The sequence below is a fragment of the Nicotiana tomentosiformis genome, chromosome 12 (assembly GCF_000390325.3).
Source record: "Nicotiana tomentosiformis chromosome 12, ASM39032v3, whole genome shotgun sequence".
Taxonomy (NCBI): domain Eukaryota; kingdom Viridiplantae; phylum Streptophyta; class Magnoliopsida; order Solanales; family Solanaceae; genus Nicotiana; species Nicotiana tomentosiformis.
Genome location: NC_090823.1, coordinates 31836720 through 31857119, shown reverse-complemented (window position 1 = coordinate 31857119; position 20400 = coordinate 31836720). Strand labels below are relative to the sequence as shown.

General features: G+C 36.3%; 2 protein-coding genes across 2 annotated transcripts; both read left to right on the top strand.

The window, feature by feature from the left end:
- The first annotated feature begins 7113 nt into the window (after positions 1–7113).
- Positions 7114–7641, top strand: LOC138902426 (uncharacterized). The gene has a single exon (XM_070190292.1). The coding sequence runs from the start codon at positions 7114–7116 to the stop codon at positions 7639–7641; it is 528 nt and encodes a 175-aa protein (XP_070046393.1).
- A 66-nt stretch (positions 7642–7707) lies between these two features.
- On the top strand, positions 7708–9828 carry LOC138902425 (uncharacterized). The gene is made up of 4 exons (XM_070190291.1): positions 7708–8251; positions 8648–8729; positions 9351–9550; positions 9632–9828. Exons 1-4 carry the CDS (start codon positions 7708–7710, stop codon positions 9826–9828), a joined length of 1023 nt encoding a protein of 340 aa, XP_070046392.1.
- Positions 9829–20400: the final 10572 nt, after the last annotated feature.

Sequence of the window (20400 nt, the reverse complement as noted above, 5' to 3'; positions counted from 1 at the left end):
GAGTGTAGTATGAGTACAACCGACCCAATGTACTAAATAAGTAACAAGATTAACCTTTGGGCTGAAAGTAGTGACGAGCTCAATAATTATAGTCCAGTCATAGAAAATAAAAGTACAAAAATGTAGGCATACTTTCAAGTTCCACAATTAAACTCAATACAAGAAAATAGATTAAATCCGAATGATACGAGGATTATGACATTTCTACGTTTACATGCCAATGTACATGTCATATGTGATGCAACATAATAAAAACCTCTCGTACTCAACATAATATCAACTGTTCTCACTGTGGGGAGTGCAGACTCCAGAGTGGCTCCTTCAGTCCAAGCGCTATAATAAGTCATTTAGGCTTGCTGCGGCGTGCAACCCGATCCCATAACAATAAAGCCTATAAGGCCTGCTGCGACGTGCAACCCGATCCATATAATAATAAATATATATAAAGCCAATATGGCTTGCTGCGTCGTGCAACCCGATCCCATAAATATCCTCACAAATGGATGAACATGACTGAGTATGAAATTTACATTTTAAAAAACAGTTAATTCAACAGCAATACGACCCCTGTGAGTCCCAAAATATTGGTACGTAGCCTAAACATAATCTTTAATATGAGTCTCAGCTCAAATTTCTCTAACACGTAGAGGATATGTGGATAATGACATCATTATTTGATTATGCAACTCCACGAAAATAATTAAGAAGTAGTTTCTATGGCGCACGCCCACACGACTGTCTCCTAACATGTGCGCCACCTCCAAATAATTAATTTAGGGATTCATACCCTTAGAACCAAGTTTAGAAGTATTACTTACCTCAAACCATGCAAATTCTCTATTCCAATATGCCCTTGCCTCGCGAATCGGCCTCTGAACGCCTCGGATCTAGTCACAATTAATTCGATACAGTCAGCACAAATGACATGAATCAATTCCATATGAAAATACTAAATTTCCCAAATAAATCCGAAAATTCACCCAAAACTCAACAGTGGGGCCAACGTCTCGGAACCCGACAAAAGTTACAAAATAAGAATGCACATTCAACCACGAGTCCAACCATACAAAATTTACCAAATTCCGACATCAACTCGACCTCAAAATCTTAAATTCTTATTTTGAAATCCCTAAGCCCAAATTCTCGAATTTCACCTCAAAAACACGTAATCTAGTCGGAATACTCGACGATAATTCAATATTATCGACTAAAAATAGTCACAACTGACTTATCTCAAGAATCCCCGTGAATTCTCTCTGAAAATTTGCCCCAAACCGTGCTTGAAAGGTCCAAAATGACAAAAATCTCGGACCCTTCTATTTTTGTACTATGGCAAGGGCTTTCGCATTTGCGATAAAATTGGCCGCATCTGCGGTCTCGCAGATGCGAGGTCCTCCCTCGCTTCTGCGGCTTCCTTCGCTTCTACGGACAAAAGGTCTGCTTCTGCGGACTCGCCTTTTGCGGCGGCACTGTCGCTTCTGCGAAGCAACCCTCCAGGCTCACTTCCGCTTCTACGATCGACTCGTCGCAAGTGAGAGTCTGCTTCAGCGGTCCTCCATGTGCCCCGACGACCACTGCCCTTTTCCAAGCCCATCCGCTTATGCGCTGCCAAGCTCGCTTCTGCGAGCTTGCACATGCGAGCCAAATTCCGCAGGTGCGATTGTACTAGAAGGCAGAATTTTCCAGGTTTGGTCTAAGTCCAATTTTCGATCCGTTAACCATCCGAAACTCACCCGAGGCCCCCGAGACCTCAACCAAATATACCAACAAGTCTTAAAACATCGTACGAACTTAGTCGAGGCCTCAAATCACATCAAACAACGCTAAAACCACGAATCGCACCCCAATTCAAGCTTAATGAAAATTAACGAATTCCAACTTCTACATTCGATGCTGAAACCTATCAAATGAAGTCACATTGAGTTTAAATTTTGCACACAAGTCATAAATGACATAACAGACCTATGAAAATTTTCAGAACTGGATTTCGATCCCGATATCAATAAAGTCAACTCCCAGTCAAACTTCCAAACCTTCAATTTTCCTAATTTAGCCGTTTCAAGTCAAAATCAACTACAAACTTCTAAATAATTTTCCGGACACACTCCTAAGTCCAAAATCACCATACGGAGCTATTGGAATCATCAAAACTCTATTTCGGAGTCGTTTACACGTAAGTCAATATTCGGTCAACCTTTTCAACTTAAGTCTTCATCCTTGATACTAAGTGTCTCAATCCATTCCGAAACCTCACCGGACCCGAACCAACTACCCCATCAAGTCACATAACAACTGTAAAGCATAAAATGAGCAGTAAATGGGGGAACAAAGCTATAATACTCAAAACGACCGGCCGGGTTGTTAAACTTCCCGGGCAAAGAGCCAAGTAGGCTTGAGGCTCAACTCGTTTGTATTTGAGCTCAACTCGACTCAACTTGGTTAAAATTAAAGCTCGACTCGGCTTGATTTCTGTCAAGATTTGACTGGGACTCAATTAGTTTCAAACTAATCATTACATGACTCAATCGAGCCAACCAAGCTGAGTCGATGCGAATCTAACTTAATTTCCACGTGAATTAAGTAACATGTTTAATGTTAATAGCTACTAACAAATTTATAAATTTTGCACTTCTTTAATTTATTAGATGTAATTACATCTTTAATACACATAGTTTCTTAAGACTAATTTATGGGTAATGCGAAGTGTGATTAATAATTTAAATTTAAGAATTCAAAATTTAATGAAGTTAATATTTGTATTTTTTTCAATTAATTGCTTCTTTATTTTTTATTTTTCGTCTGAAAGTTATATTTATGTTAGATACTATAAGTTTGCATCGTTTGAGTTTGAGTTCCAATTTAAACCGATAATGCGTATAATTCAATTACATTTGGTTTAAGCTATTTGATTAAATAATCAGGGTATTGATTTGATATTGCCTTATTATTTTGAATCGTGTACAACTAATTTACATATAATTTTATATTACTAGTTTTAGTATATGCGCGTTGCACGTGTTCTCATTCTAGTGAAAATAAATTTTTTAAGGATAGCATAAATAATATTCAAATTAGAGATGTATTTGTGATCTAAAATAAAGTTTAACAAAAAATTACAAGTTCCAAAATAATACGCAAAATTTAATAGTAACGTTTAGGAGTTGGGTGCATTCTAATGGTTCTTTCTCTGGTTGTTCTAGTACTTGATCATTGAATAAAAATGTTATAGGAATAATATTTGATTGAAAGGTAAAAAGGTCATTCAATTTTATGAGTACTTGGCTAGATGTTATATATATATATATATATATATATATATATATATAATTATTACAAAATTTTCTTGTGATAGTTTACTAACACTTGAAAATTTCAATACATTTTTCTCATTTTATTAGAGTGCTAAAAGTTGTACCCTTATCCATATTCATGCCTTAGAACTCACGTAGGTATCCAAACATGACAAATACTAATAGTCCTTAATTTTTTAGCTCGATCGTATTTTATTAATGGTTATTATAAATTTATAAGTCAATCATATTTTATTTTACCTATGATTTCTTTTTAAAAGAGTTCATTTTACATGCGGACAAATATATATATATATGTGTGTGTGTGTGTGTTGGTATTATTAATCTTGATAATGCAAAGCCAAAGATTTCTTTGTGGTCCCTTTACCTTCGTTATCTTTTTAAAAGACAAAGTCTCCCTCATTAGTTGTGGAAAGTCGTTTCCTTCTCTTTATATTGAATTGCTCTTTGTTGGGCTTGTAAAGAGCTAGTAAAAAGCAGTGATCCCGCGCACATGAGAATTAGTCCTGAAGGCAAAACGGGTCGATTTTTCACCCTACGCGCGAGATATACGTGAGGCATAATCCAAATTTGATTTTGATAAATTTATTTCTTCATTTTTTGTGCTTACCAGAATATGTCCAAATTTATTCTCTTTTGAATTAAATTTTTTAACGTTTGTAACAACTACAATTTAATTTATTGTAACTGCTACTAGAATTCTTGTAACTCCTACATGAATTCTGTAACAACTTTTTTATTTCATAACCCCCAATTAAATTCACATTCTTGTAACAACTCTAGCATCTTATCTATATTAGGAGCTGTTGTGTGAAGTTTTCAAATATAGAAAAATACCTTTATCTCTCTTCTTCTTCAACCGAATTATGGGTAAGTTTTGTGCAAATTCCAAACTTCCAGCCACGAATGCACGTGTTTGGAGGTGCTGTGGAACCTCGGGGACGACGGGGAGTGACCGGTCTTAATGATTTGCACCCAATCGGGCGAAAATAGCTTTCAAAGCAGTGGCTTGCCACGACACAGTATTTTTCGATAAGTTGTTCTTCTTTCTGTCATATTCTTAGTCAATACTATTATGATGACCCAAAATATCATCTTTAAATTTAATAATTATTTTTATGTTCTGAGACCTCAAATAGCACCATTCAGCTTTACTCGACTTGTGTGCGCAGTTCGAATAATTTTTTGGAAAGTCTTTATATGAAAAATTAATTAAAATGTGAAATAGAGCTTTAAAATCAACTGAGTTGACTTCGGTCAACATTTTGAGAAAACGGACTTGTATCATTATTTTGACAGTTCCAGTAGGTCCGTATCGTGATTTGAGACTTGGGCGTATTCCCGGAATCGAATTCGGAGGTCCCTAACTCAAATTATCGTTATTTAACGAAAACTAAAAATTTAAAGGCTAAAGATTTCCAAAGTTTGACCGCGGAGTTGACTTTATTGATATCGGACTCGGATTAAGATTCTAAAAATTTGAATAGCTCTGTTATGTCATGTATGACTTATGTGCCAAATTTGAAGTCATTCCGGATTCATTTAATACATTTCGGTACGCGTTTTGTAAATGGAAAGGATTTGAAAACTCAAGGTTCGAATCAAGATGTGAATTGTAATTTCAATATTGTTTGATGTGATTTGAGACCTCAAGTAAGTCTGTGTTATATTACGAGACTTGTTGGTATAATTGGACGAGGCCCCGAGTGGCTCGGGTGAGTTTCGGACATATTTCAGATCATTTTTGCAAAAAGTGCGAGTTCTGGTTCTGGTGCGTCGCACCTGCGAAGCTTAGAGCGCAGGTGCGAACACACTTCTGCGTGGAATTTGTCGCTTTTGTGACTTGAGCACCGGAATGAAAATCCGCTTCTGCGGAGTACTATTACGCAAATGTGCATTCGCTTCTGCGGCCAGTTCGTCACTTCTGCTATGTCGCAGGTGCGACACTCCTTGGGCAGGTGCGGCCACTCACCTGGCTGCTTGGCTTCGCAAATGCGGCCCTTGTTTCGTAAATGCGAGGCAGCAGATGCGACATTTTTGCTCGCAAATGCGAGACTGGGCAGAACATTAAGGGGTCGAAAATGACCATTTTTTTTCATTTCGCTTGGGTGTTAAAACTTCGGTTTCTGGGCGATTTGAAGGGATTTTCACGACTTTGAATTGGGTAAGTGGTCTATAACTAAAAGTGATTATATTTCATAAATTCATGTCTGTATTCATCATTTATTTCGGATTTAGATGGAAGAAATTGGAATTTTTGTATAACTTTCTAAAAACGAAAATTTAAGATTTGAAGGTCCATTTGAAATCGGAATTTGATAATTTTTATATGGTTGGACTCGTCTCAGAACGGGTATTCGAATTTCGTAAGTTTTTTCAAGATTCGATATGTGGGACCCACTGTCGATTTTTGAGATGAATTTCGAATTTTAATCCGGAAAATTAGTAAATTCATATGAATTATTTATGATTAGATTTGAGGATTTCGGACACGAATTCGCGAGACAAAGATTTATTGAAATCTTGCATTTGGCTGCAAAGCGAGGTAAGTGTTATGGTTACCTTGACTTGAGGTAGTAGGATTTTATTTGTTTATTTGCTACGTGATTTAATGTGCGGTACAATGTATATGTGAGGTGACTAGTACTTATGCTTTGTGGTTGAGTCAAAGCATGCTGGAGGAATTTAATTCATTTTGAATAATTATTTATTTAATTAAGATATTCCTGTTTAAGTTTATTATTGATTATTTTATCATGATTCATGAAATTTTTATTGATTTAATTATTGTTGAATATGGTGAGAAAGAGCGTAAAAGCACGAAGGTGATTCCATACCATTTTTATTATTTATATTATCATTCTCATGGTGAGAAAGAGCGTAAAAGCACGAAGGGTGCTGCCATGCCATTTTTGAGTGTAAAAGCACGAAGGGTGATGCCGTGCCATTTTCAGAGAGTGCAAAAGCACGAAGGATGATGCCGTGCCAAAAGAGAATAAAAGCACGAGGGGTGATTTCGTGCCAATTATTATTATTATTATTATCTATTTACCAATTTATGGGAGGAATGAGAGTAAAAGCACGAAGGGTGGTACCGTGCCATTTTCATATTATCAGTTGGTCATTTTATTGTTGAGGAATTAATTGGCTGCTAATTGATACTTCTCCTGCTGAAATTATTATATCATCCCCCTTCGCATTTTCCTTCCCAAATTTATAAAGTGTTATTTATTGTATTATTGTTGCTTTACGTACGTGTCCTGTCATAGCCTCGTCACTACTTCGTCGAGGTTAGGCTCGACACTTACGGAGTATATGGGGTTGGTTGTACTCATACTACACTCTGCACTTATTGTGCAGATTTTGGAGTTGGTCCCAGCGGCGTACCATAGACTTTCTCGGATTCAGCTACGCAGAGGAAACTTGAGGTATAACTGCACAACGTTCACAGTTCTGAAGTCCCCTTCTATCTTATGTCAGCTGTGTATTATCTTTCAAACAACTTGAATTTTACTCAAACCTTTATTTATATTATTCTAGTAGCTCGTGCACTTGTGACACCAGATTCAGGGATGTATTTGAATGGTTCGTTTGTTATGATCTTCTGCACTTTATTTCAGTAATGAACTCCTGTTTAATTTAATTTATTTAAAAATAGTTAAAATTATTCTAACGTTGGCTTGCCTTGCAAGTGAAATGTTAGGCGCCATCACGGTCCTGAAGGTGGAAATTTCGGGTCGTGGCAACTATCTTCTAATTTTTCTTACAATTTGAAAGTGATTTTTACATATAATATTTACTAATGGCTATCACTTTGAACAAAATACTTCCTGATCTGTCAAAGCTTGAACCTTTAGATGGAAACAATTATAAGTGTTGGTCCCAGAAACTTTTAATTTTCTTTGAACAGTTAGAAGTTGATTACGTTTTGTTTAATAAATCACCTGCTGATGTTGTTGATGATAATTCTAATACTGTTACTACTGTTATTGTTGATGATACTGCTAAGAAGAAATTTGAAAAAGATAATAAAACTGTTCAAGGGCATCTGCTTAACCATATGACTAACCCTCTCTTTGATTTGTTTATAAATTATAAATCTGCTAAAGTCATATGGGATAGTTTGGAGAAGAAATATGGCGCAGATGATGCGGAAAAAAAGAAGTATGTGGTTCGAAAGTGGATCAAGTTTCAGATGGTTGATAATAAGCCAATCATGGAGCAGGTTCACGAGTATGAAAACTTGATTGCTGATGTTTTGAACGAAGGCATGGAGATGTGTGAGATTCATCAGGCTAATGTTCTGCTTGAAAAGTTTCCACCTTCCTAGAGTGATTACAGAAATTAACTGAAACACAAGAAGAAAAACTTAACTCTTCAAGAACTGATCAGACACATGAGGACTGAGGAAGCAAACCGTCTCAAAGATGAGGAGTCTGAACGACTTAAGGAAAAGATGAAATATCTCTCTCTTAATTCTTCTAAAGCTAACCTTGTGGAATCTTCTAGTATGTTTTTGGTATCTTCTAGTACGTTTGTGAAAGACAGGTTTAAAGAAAAACAGAAGAAAGGCCAGAAGAAAGGACATGTGAAGAAGCAGAATTACTTCAATAAGCTGGAGGGCCATATTCAAAAGTCGAAAGGACCTTGCTATCTCTGCGGCAAAATTGGTCACAAGGGCTTTCAGTGCAACCAGAGACAAGGACAAAGCTCAAAGAAGAGAGGAAAAGCTCCATTCCAAGCTAACCTTACTGAGGGTGATGATGTCATTGCTGTTGTGGTCGTTGAGGCGAACATGGTGGCTAACAAAACTGACTGTATACTGGACACAGGAACTTCATGGCACCTTTGCGCCAGCAAGGAGCTGTTTCATGACTTTGAGGAAGCTGGTGATGGCGAGTGTGTCTACATGGGTAACTCCACTACAACTGGAGTTATGGGTAAAGGAAAAATTCTCCTTTAGTTAACTTCTAGAAAAACCTTGGCATTGAAAAATGTTCTATATATACCCTCCCTTTGTAGAAACGTAGTTTTTGGTGCGCTTCTCAATAAAGCAGGTCTTAAACTTATTTTTGAATTTAATAAAGTTGTTATTTCTCGTGGGGGAGACTTTGTTGGGAAGGGTTACCTTAGTGGGTGTTTATTTGTACTGAACATCGCTCGATAGATTACTAATAATGCTAGTACTTTCAATTCAGTTTATATTGTTGAGTCTATTGATTTGTGGCATGGTAGACTAGGTCATGTTAATATTGCTTCTATTAAAAGACTTAGAAAAATGAAATTAATTCCTGCAGTTAATGTTGATAATTTTTCTAAGTGTCCTATTTGTGTAGAAGCAAAATATACCAAAAATCCTTTTAAGAATATAACTAGTAGAAAGACAGAATTGCTTGAACTAGTACATTCAGACTTAGCGTATTTCAAAAACACTATTAGTAAGGATGAAAAACAAAATACTACATCGCCTTTGTAGATGACGTTTCTAATACTCTAGAAGCCTTTTGTGAGAAAAATGATATTATACATAAGGTTAGTGCTCCCTATACTCCCCAACAAAATGGTGTAGCCGAACGAAAAAATAGAACCCATAAGAAAATGATAAATTCTATGCTTTTGAGTCCTGGTTTATCTGATAATATATGGGGGGGGGGGGGGGGAGCTATTTTATTTTATCTGCATGCTATGTTCTTAATAAAGTCCCTCATAAGAAGTTAGATAAAATCCTGTATGAGTTATGGAAAGGGTTTGCCCCTAACTTGAAAATTCTGAAAGTGTAGGGGTGTTTGGCTAAGGTTGGTCTACCTGATTTTAAACAAGTAACTATTGGACCTAAGACTTTTGATGTTATTTTTATTAGTTATGCTCAAAATAGTGTTGCGTATAGATTTATGTCTTTGAATGATGGTTCTATTTGTGAATCTAGAGATGCAGAATTTTTTGAGCATGTTTTTTCATTGAAAAATAATTTTCCTAGTGATGTGCCTAATATGCTTATACATTTATGTTTGTTAATTCTCATATTTTGCCTTCTTCTAGTGTTATTGCTAATGAGCATGAAAATGAACTTAGAAGGAGTAAGAGATGTAGACTTGAAACTAGCTTCGGTCCTGACTTTATCACTGCTTTCTTGACTGAAAATATTGATCTTGATAATTTTGGTGATGAATTAGTGTCAATATATTTAATAGAAGAAGACCCTAAGACTTATAATGAAGCAATGAAGTCAATAGATGCTAGTTTTTGGAAAGAGGACATTAAAAGTGAATTAGACTCTATAGTTTCTAATTATACTTGAGACTTGTCTGATTTGCCTAAAGGTTATAAACCCATAAGTAGCAAGTGGATATTTAAGAAGAAATTGAGACCTGATAGTACAATTGAGAAATATAAGACTAGACTTGTTATTAGGGGTTTTAACCAAAAGAAAGACATTGATTACTTTGACACATATTCTTCTGTGACTAAGATAGCGACTATTAGAACTCTTATTGCTTTAGCCGCTATTCATAATTAGTGATACATCAAATGGATGTTAAAATGACTTTCCTAGATGGTGATTTAGAGAAAGATATATATATGTCTCATCCTGAGGGATTTGTGATCCAAGGACAGGAGAATAAAGTATGCAAATTGAGAAACTCTCTGTATGGTCTAAAGCAGGCACCTAAGCAATGGTATGAAAAGTTTAATAGCACATTAGTGGGTAATGGTTTTATTGTTAATGCATCTGATACTTGTATTTATTCCAAGATGATAGGATCAGATTGTGTTATTATATGTCTGTATATGGATGACATGTTAATCTTTGGCCCTAATGTGAATGTTGTTAATGAGACTAAGAATGTTGTCTTCTAAATTTGAAATGAAAGATCTTGGAGAAGAAGATGTGATTTTAAGGATTAAAATCAAAAGAACTTCTAATGGTTTTCATTATCTCAGTCTCATTATATTGAAAAAATATTGAAAAGGTTTAATTGTTTTGATGTAGCACCTGTGAGAACTCCTTATGATCCTAGCATACACTTGAGAAAGAATAAGTAATCTAGTGTTTCTCAAACTGAATATGCTAAGATAATTAGTAGTGTAGTATTTTTCATGAATTATACACGACCTGAAATTACTTATGTTGTTAGTAGATTGAGTAGATATACTCACAACCCTAGTAGTGAACACTGAAATACTCTTCATCGTTTGCTAAGGTATTTGAGAGGTACTATGTATTGGTGTTTGCATTTTAATAAATTTTCTGATATTTTAGAAGAATTTTGTGATGCAAACTGGGTTACTGACAATGATGAAGTTAGCTCTACTAGTGGCTATGTGTTTACTTTGGGTGCAGGTGCTATTTCATGGAAGTCTTCAAAACAGACTTGTATAACACGATCTACAATGGAGTCTGAATTCATTGCTTTTGAGTTGGCAGGGAAAGAAGTCGAGTGGTTAAGAAACTTATTGGCAGACGTGCCTTTATGAGGAAGACAAGCTTTACCAGTTTCTCTACATTGTGACTTACATGCGGCAATTGAAATTGCCAAAAATAGTGTGTACAATAAAAAAAGAAGACATATCCGCATTAGACATGGTGCGATAAAATAATTGTTGAAACATGGTGTTATTTCCTTAGAATATGTAAGATCCTAAATAAATTTGTCGGATCCTTTAACTAAGGGTTTGGCAAGGAGAGTTATCCTTGAAACGTCGAGGGGGATGGGGATAAAGCCCATGGATTGAGGAAGTATGGTGAATATCCGTTTGTGGTCAAACGTAGCTAAATGAGACCTTAATATGCACTACATTTTCTATCCTTGTGGCATGTGGTAGTGCTTTATAAGGTTGAGCTTAGTTTGCTCTTAATGATTCCATAGACTTAAGGTGCTCTATGTGTAGATAGACTTGATGGAATCACCTACGTGAGTGTAAAGGTGCGGCCTCCTTTTATGAAAGACTTGGGATGTCTTTCTAGAGCATTCATGAGACCCAAGGTTTGTGCATGACCATAAAAGCACTTTATTAGTAACACGGAGTTTGCATAAAATTAAGAATATAGTATGTGTTGTGGGGGTCTCAACTAATGTTCATTCAGTTCAAGAGTACTTCACTTTGTGGATGTTAGTTGTTGCCTCATTTCATTACGTGTCAATTCAAATCGAAAGATATTGACACTTAAGTACACGTTCCTTCTTTTGCCCAAAATTGTTCTTATTCTATTTTGTCTTTGAATTAGTGGGAGATTGTTGGTATTATTAATCTTAATAATATAAAGCCAAAGATTTCTTTGTGGTCCCTTTTCCTTCTTTACTTCTTTGTCTTTTGTGAAAGACAAAGTGTCCCTTATTGGTTGTGGAAAGTCATTTTCTTCTCTTTATATTGAATTGCTCTTTGTTGGGCTCGTAAAGAGTTAGTAAACGGGAGTGGTCTCGCACACATGAAAAATTGGTCCTGAAGGCAAAACGAGTCGATTCCCACCCACCCCCCTGTGCGCGAGATATACGTGAGGCCTAATCCAAATTTGATTTTGCTAAAATTTATTTCTTCATTTTTTGAGCTTACCAGAAAAGTGTCCAAATACATGCTTACCAGAATATGTCCAAATTCATTCTCTTTTGAATTGAACTTTGTAACATTTGTAACAACTATAATTTAATTTGTTGTAACTGCTACTTGAATTCTTGTAACTCCTACATGAATTTTGTAACAACTTTTTTATTTCATAACCCCAATTAAATTCTCTTTCTTGTAACAACTCTAGCATTTTATCTATATTAGGAGCTGTTGTGTGAAGTTTTCAAATATAGAAAAACACCTTCATCTCTCTTCTTCTTTTTCTACCGAATTTTGGGCAATTATTTTGTGCAAATTCCAAACTTCCAGCCACGGGTGCACGTGTTTGGAGGTGTTGTTGAACCTTAGGGAGCAACCGGTCTTAACGATTTGCACCCAGTTGGGCCGAAATCACTTTCAAGGCAGTGGCTTGTCACGACACAGTATTTTTCGATAAGTTGTTCTTCTTTCCGTCTTGTTCTTAGACAATACTATCTTCTGATTTTCTGAGAGAGAGATAGAGAGAGAGAGATAGAGATATTCCCGGTCCTATGTAGTAAAACTAAGAGTATACACATTCTTTACTTATGTATAACGAGGCTATTAAGATTTTAATTAGATTGACCAATTAGATGAAGTGAGTCTCTTGAGTTAGGCATTTTTTTGTAAGTTTTATGGTTACAGTATCAATTATCAAACTCGTAACTTTTCCAGATTTGCTATGAAATTATTAGTTTGGATAGTATTTTACAATAACAATGAATATTCAATCATATTGTGTATACTGACTTAGGCAGAATTAGTTTATTAACTTAATAAAATTACCAATTTTAAAAGTACCAACGTGTTCCAGTTATTGGTAAAGTAACATGCAATGCACTCGTTAATATTGTTAATATTTTACATATATGTAGTGTTACATAATAAATGACTAATTTATAAAAAAAAATTAATCGATGAATAAACTTAAATTGGCTGGAAGCATATTCCAAGCAACTTGGATTTAATAAATAAAATTTAGTTAATTTTTTATCCTGAATATTAGGAAAAGTAACATGCAAGCAATTATAATTATGTTACATAGCTCAAATGAGAAAACGATTTATGTAAGGTAAAATCGTATTCATTTTATAATTCCAAATTTTAGGAATTCCTACGTAATTTATTTTATTAAATTATTTTCAGGAAATGGGTTATTATCATGGTATTGTCCAAATTATCTTTTGCAGATCTTTAATACTTTAAGGTTTATGGTTTAAGAGTCTTAGCGTTTTGATATTTTAAATGGTAAGTTGTTTCGATATATCTCATATTTTTATTTCTTTTGTTGAGAAATAGTACATGTTAATACATTGAACATCAATAATTTCTATTCAATTTATGATAATAAAATGTTCTATTAAATATATCTCAAGTTTTTTGTTATTTTCTTGACAAATAAATCTCAAACTTATAACTTGTGACCATCGTTATTCCTAACATGGAAGTAACTAATATGATACATGAGATGCTACATTACTAAGATAAAGAGAATGAGTTGAATAAGGTAATGCTTTAATAATAACTGAGATATTAAAGGCTAGAAAAAAAAGAGTTGGAGTGAGAAGCTTTCCCTTCTCTCTACAAACTTTGTTCATTTTCTAAATCACTTCAACAACTTTCACCATGGAAATGACCACCACCAACTCTTCACCTGAACCACCTGATTTGAGTACCGTGCATATTGATCCACCCATAATACACAACAATGCCTATGTAGACACAAAACAATCATTCATGCACACACTGCTTCCACACAACCAATTCCACCATTTACAGAGTACTTGTCACATAACTCACTCACACATTGATTTTTCTGATGAAACCACCAACGATTACCAACATGAAACCTTTATTCCTTTAACGTCCCCCGATAAAATTAGATTGTATTCTCCTTAGAAATTTTCAGTTATAGTTAAAGTGTTTGGTAGAAAAGTGGGACACCAAATATTACGTACCAAACTGAGTACACTATGGCAACCTACAGAAGAATTACCACTAATTGATTTGGTATCGGACTTCTTCCTTATAAAATTTCAAAAGGAAGACAATATGAATAAAGCACTCCATGAAGGAACTTGGTTTATATTTAATAATTTCCTTTCAGTACGCAAATGGGAACCTAAATTCATCGCCTCCAATACACAACTCACTTATTCAGCAATTTGGATATGATTACTTGAGTTACCCACCGAGTTTTATGATTTCGACACCCTACAAAGAGTTGGCTCTAAAATTGGCACTCTTCTAAAGATTAATACTTGTACGTCTACTACCACTGGGGGAAGATATGCAAGAATATGCATTGAAATACCGTTGGAACAACCACTGAAAACACATGTTTTCATTGGTATGCAAATTCTATATGAAGGTCTTAACATGCTCTGCACCATATGTGGAAGGCTTGGTCACAACAAAATATTATGCATATTTAAAATAATACTTGAAGTACTAAGTACACTCCACGCTCACCCATCTTCAACCACTAACTCCAACACTGTTACTCAGTTACTCCAAGCAAATGAACACCCTCTTCAGCCATTACCATCCACCAACAAATGGAAAACAATAAGTTTTCCACCAAAAAACAAATACAAAAGCCTGTCTAGAGGGAAAGGCCCCATGCTTTCACATAACGGAGGACCACCAATCACAGTCTCCTCTACACACATCAATGCTATGACGGCTACTATGCTGGACCCCACAGGTACGTCCTCCAACAAGCAACTCCCAAACCCTGCTCCCCTACCTACAGGAAAAGACATCGCTACCCCTCCCCCCCCCCCCCATATTTTAATAGTTCTACATTAGAGCTAGTAGAGAAATTTTAGGATACCATCATGCTGGACTCAAACCCAACGACCTTCAGCACAAAGGCACAATACAACCAGCCCAATCCATATACCATACCAGCAGCCCCCACAAAAATTGGGTTACCCAAATTAGGCATAGCCTCACCTCATCATCTCATTGTACACCAGGAACACTCTCCCTTCTCCATGTTGAGTCATCCCATCACGACTACAATCCACGTGACACAGATAACTGACATCGCACAACTCGATGACACATCAGTCAACTTGCCACGAAAAACTATACTACACGATACTACACAACCCAATCTCCCTCATACTAACATGCCTATAAACCCTATTGTGTCAGGCCTAATATACACACATAACTCCTCCAATCCAAACCTTTTACCTCTAATAGCCCATCCCATCCCATATCCATCACTACACATGCAGAGAAGGCACGTGATCTCCCTACTACAATAGCTATATCATCTCCACCCCCATCTAATCAACTGCACCAATTACCCACTCAAATAAACCCTCATTCTGCCGCTTCATCATTAAACCCTTTCCAACACTAACATCTCTACTACAAGTAAAGATACCACTATATTTGCAATCCACATCAATGAACCGATTACCATTAAATCTTCAACATAGAAGGACAATTTCCTTCATGAACACTCACCTGCTCCAACATCCCATCATCTTGAACACACTAACCATACATCCATCCAACCAATCTCCACAACACCCTCCACCAATATACATCTCCCAGTACCCCCCAATATAAACTTACCCTTAATCATGGTTGAAAATGAGTCTTCAGGAATACGCACTGACATTCACAATGGAGATAGAAGGCCAAGATATGATCATCATGATCCAAAACCCAGCAGACATTGCGCAAATAGTGACGGAGGGAATGAGGATGGGGGTAGAACTTTACAATCTGTATTTATAGACCATGCACCCACCTTCGACACTCCATAACTATCCTTACCACACCAGTCCCACTACTACACCACCATTAGGAGAACAGTCACCAACACAACAAATATCACTCACTACCACAAACCACAGAGCTTTCTTTTTACCTACCCCAACTGCCACACCACTCCATAGTTCCATGGATACAACCCAGGTCGATATTATCTATCCAACACCACTACATGCACAAGAATCATCGTACCAACCAGTAACCCTACTAATGAGTCTAATACCCCCACCTCAGGGCAATCCCAACGAACTGGATAAAATAGAACAACTCAAAGTGGCAGCAACAATAGCGGACATAAGGGAAACAAGGCCAATACTATGCCTACTCAACAAGAACAAATCCTATATCCTCAAAGAGCAGTATGCAAGAAAAGTAGTAATAATCTGCCCCAAGGTAATAATAAGTTGTTCCCTAAATATTCAACCAACCACCAACCAAGAGATGGGGAAGTATGGGATAGTAATGATTCCATCGATGACACAAATGACGGCAACACAGGTGGAAGGGACTTTGAACATGACACCACCTTACTCCAACAATAAACAAATGCAGTTCATCATCTGGAATTGCAGAGGAGCACAATCGCGAGACTTCAGGAGAAATTTTCGATCTCTGCTCAATTACCATCAACTTGCACTTGTGGCACTACTGGAAACTCATCTCCAATGCCATGCTCATTTGAAAGATAAATTTGGTTTTACTAACATGGCTTATGCACCTATGGAAGGACAGTCGGGAAGAATTGTACTACTTTGGCATGATGATCTCTTACAACTAAATTAAATTGCGGTCACATCTCAAGTAATTCATTCCATAGTCCAGGTACCACCAAACTCTACTACTTGACTGCTTTCAGTAGTATATGCAAAAAATAATTTAACCGCACGTTTAAATTTATGGTCTAACCTAATGACCTTACATGATACTATTAACATGCCTTGGTTAATTGATGAAGATTTTAATGAAGTCGGCGATCAACAGAGAAATTTGGAGGCAACCCTATTAGCAATAATAGATGTGACATATTTCTTTAATGTCTTAATTATTCTCAATTACTTGACTTAGGTTATAAAGGAAGTCGTTATACCTGGACCAACAAGCACTGTCTAGCAAATAGGATACCGGAAAGATTGGATAGATTTGTTTGCAACTATGACTGGATTAACTTATTACCATAAGAGATTGTACAACATCTACCTAGAATACACTCAGACTATTGCCCGTTATTAATTAAATCAAAACACACATTCCATCGAAAAATTATTTTTAGATTAGAAACAATTTGGACCTCGCATCCATAATTTTCTTCCATAATTACTCAAAGTTAGTTTCCTAATAATTATTTACTACAGGCAATAGAGGACTTCATAGAAGAAGTTCAGGAATGAAATAAATCTTCTTTTGGCAATATCTTTTAAAAACCAAAAATATTTACTAGCCAGAATTTCTGGTATACAATCCTCCCCTAGTCACTCAACAAGCACCTTTCTTCAATACCTGGAAGTCGGTCTTATTAATAATTATAATGAACTGTTACGTCTTGAAAAAGACATTTGGCGACTAAAATCGTGTGTAAATTGGCTTCAACAACGAGATGCGAACACTAAATTCTACCATCTCACTACTCTACAAAGAAGGAGAAGAAATCGAATAACAACTCTTAAGGATACAAGTGGTAATTGGACTCTAGAACAGTCTCAAGTTAATGAAATGATTCAACATTATTATAAAAATTTATTCACAATAACTCACAACCATTCCAAAAAATACTATCCCATATCTCCCTATAATACAATCACTACATCAATCGAAACTGACTCGTGCCATTACCACAACGAAAATATTTCAGGAAGTAGCCTCATTTCAACCACTCAAAGCTCCAGGGCCGGATGGCTTATAGCCTTACTTCTACCAAATATACTGGGCCCAAATTTTCATTCAGTCATCTCCTTTTGTAACCTGGCGTTCACTAATCAACATATACCATCATAAGTCAATAAGACCTATCTATGTCTCATTCCCAAAGTCAAACACCTATCCTCCATTACTCAATACCGGCCAATTGGCCTTTGCAATGTTATTTATAAAATAATTACTAAAATAATAGTTAATAGACTCAAACCTATTATAACAAAAATAATAAGCCCTGAACAATCTATTTTTTTAAAAGGGAGATGTGCGTCGGATAATGCTATCATAGTCCAAGAGATTCTACATTCTTTTAGAAAAAAGAAAGGTAAACAAGCTAATTTCTTACTGAAACTACATCTGGAAAAAGCTTTTGATAAAATGGAATGGAGTTTCATTAAAGAAACTTTACATTTCTTTAATTTTCCAAATAAATTAATAAACATGATCATGTCTTGCATCAGTAATACTACCATATCTATCTTACTAAACGGTCACCCCACACCGTATTTCACACCAACCAAAGGAATACGCCAAGGTGACCCTTTATCCTTCTACATTTTCATATTATGCATGGAGCGTTTATTGCGACAAATACACACTGCCGTGGATTACAAACAATGGAAGCCTATAAAGGTATCACGAAGTGTCCCAGAAGTTTCTCACCTATTATTTCCCGATGATATTGCACTAACTTCAAGATTAACAACTACGAGTGTACATTCCATTATTGATACTCTTAACCAATTCGCATAAATGCCCGGCAAAGTATTAATTATACAAATTCCAAAATTCTCTTCTCCAAAAATTTAACACAAAATGATAAATTCTTTGTCCTAGATTCCTTTAGTATGAAAGACGGAGCAAAGTTTGGGAAATACCTGGGTTTCCCTCTTTTCACCCAAAGATCAACAAGATATGACTTCCAATTCATCCTTGATAACTATAAAGCAAAATTGGCGGGGTAAAAAGTTTATATGATTACCCTGGCAGGTAGAACTACTTTCATCAAATCTACCTTAAATACTTCTCCCTAATCATGCCATGCAAGTCATTAAATTTTCATAACAGGTCATATCCACAATGAACCGCTACCAATATAATTTTCTATGGGGCACAACACAACATAATAAAGAAATACACCTCATAAAGTAGACCACAATTCAAAGGCCAAAATGTCAAGGAGGATTGGGGATCCAAACTTTGGCCATCAAGAACAATGCCCTACTAGGAAACATAGCATGACGCCTTTTTAAATCCCCAAACTCACTTTTGGCTTCACTACTAATCGCTAAATACATCCACTCTTTCAACTCAAATCAATCTTCACTAATTTGGAAAGTCATCCAATTAGGCTGGAAATTTTTTCAAAAAGGCATTGTTTGGCTGTAACGACCCGGACGGTCATTTGTAGAATATAAGTCCTGTTTGACAGCATAAGACTCTGAGCAGCTTCGTATTATATATATTAACTTACATGCATGGTTGGTTTCAGTTACTGGATGATTCTGGGTGATTTGGGACACTTAGTCCCTAAAACGGAAGCTTAAGTCTTAGGATTTTGACCGTAGTTGGAACTATGTGAAGACGACTCCGGAATGGAGTTCCGTCAGTTCCGTTAATTCAGTTGGGTTATTTTAGACTTAGGAGCGTATTCGGACTGTGAATCTGAGGTCTGTAGCCGATTTAGGAATGAAATGGCGAAAGTCAATTTTTTGGAGATTTGGATCGGAAGTGGACTTTTTGATATCGAAGTCGAAATGTGATTCCGAGAGTTGGAACATCACCATTATATTATTTGGTACTTTCCTGCAAAATTTGAAGTCATTCCGGGTTGATTTGATAGGTTGCGATGCGAGTTTTGGAAGTTGAAAGATTTAAAAGTTCTTAAGTTCGATTCTTGATTCGATTTGTAGTTTCGCCGTTGTTTGATATGATTTGAGACCTCGAGCGAGTCCGTATTAGGATATGGAACTTGGTCATATGCTTGGACGGGGTCCCGGGGGCCCGAGGTGTGTTTCAGACGCGTTTCAGATGGTTTTTCGTGGTTGTGAAGAGGTCTGCGTTTTGGTGTAATCACACATGCGGACCTTGGGCGCATGTGCGATGGTCGCAGGTGCGAAGATGGAGGTGCAGGTGCGAGAAGAGATGGACTTGACAGTCTCCACAGGTACGGAGAATTTGTGCGCATCAGCGGCTCCGCAAAAGCGGATTCTGGGACGCAGAAGCAAGAGGAAGCGCAAGTGCGGTTGTACATCCGTACTTGCGGTTGCGCAGATGGAGCTAATTATGTATCAGGTGCGGTCACGCCTGGGCAGAAAAGATAAATTTGAGGGTTTGATTTCATTCTTCGTTTTTGGACTTGAGAGCTCGGAATTTGGCGATTGTTTGAGGAATTTTCAGAGGAAGCTTTGAGGTAATGATTCCTAACTCGTTTTTGGTTGTATTTCATTAATCTATAGTTGTTTTCTCCATTTAATTTCGATTTTGGGTTGAAAAGTTAGAGAAATGGGGGGAAAGTTCTTCAATCGAATTTTTGAGTTTTGATTGGGATTTAGGCATTGTATTAGGATAATTTTGGTACGAGTGAACTTGTGAGTGAATGGGTGTTCGTATTTTGTGATTTTTACATGATTCCGAGACGTGGGTCCGAGTCAACGTTTTAGGATGGATTTTGGAATTTTTATTAAAATCTTGATTTCATTAATTAGATTAGCCTATTATAGTTGTATTTATGATATGTAATTATTTTGGCTAGATTTGGGCCATTCGGAGTCGGATATTGGTGGAAAAGGTATTGTGA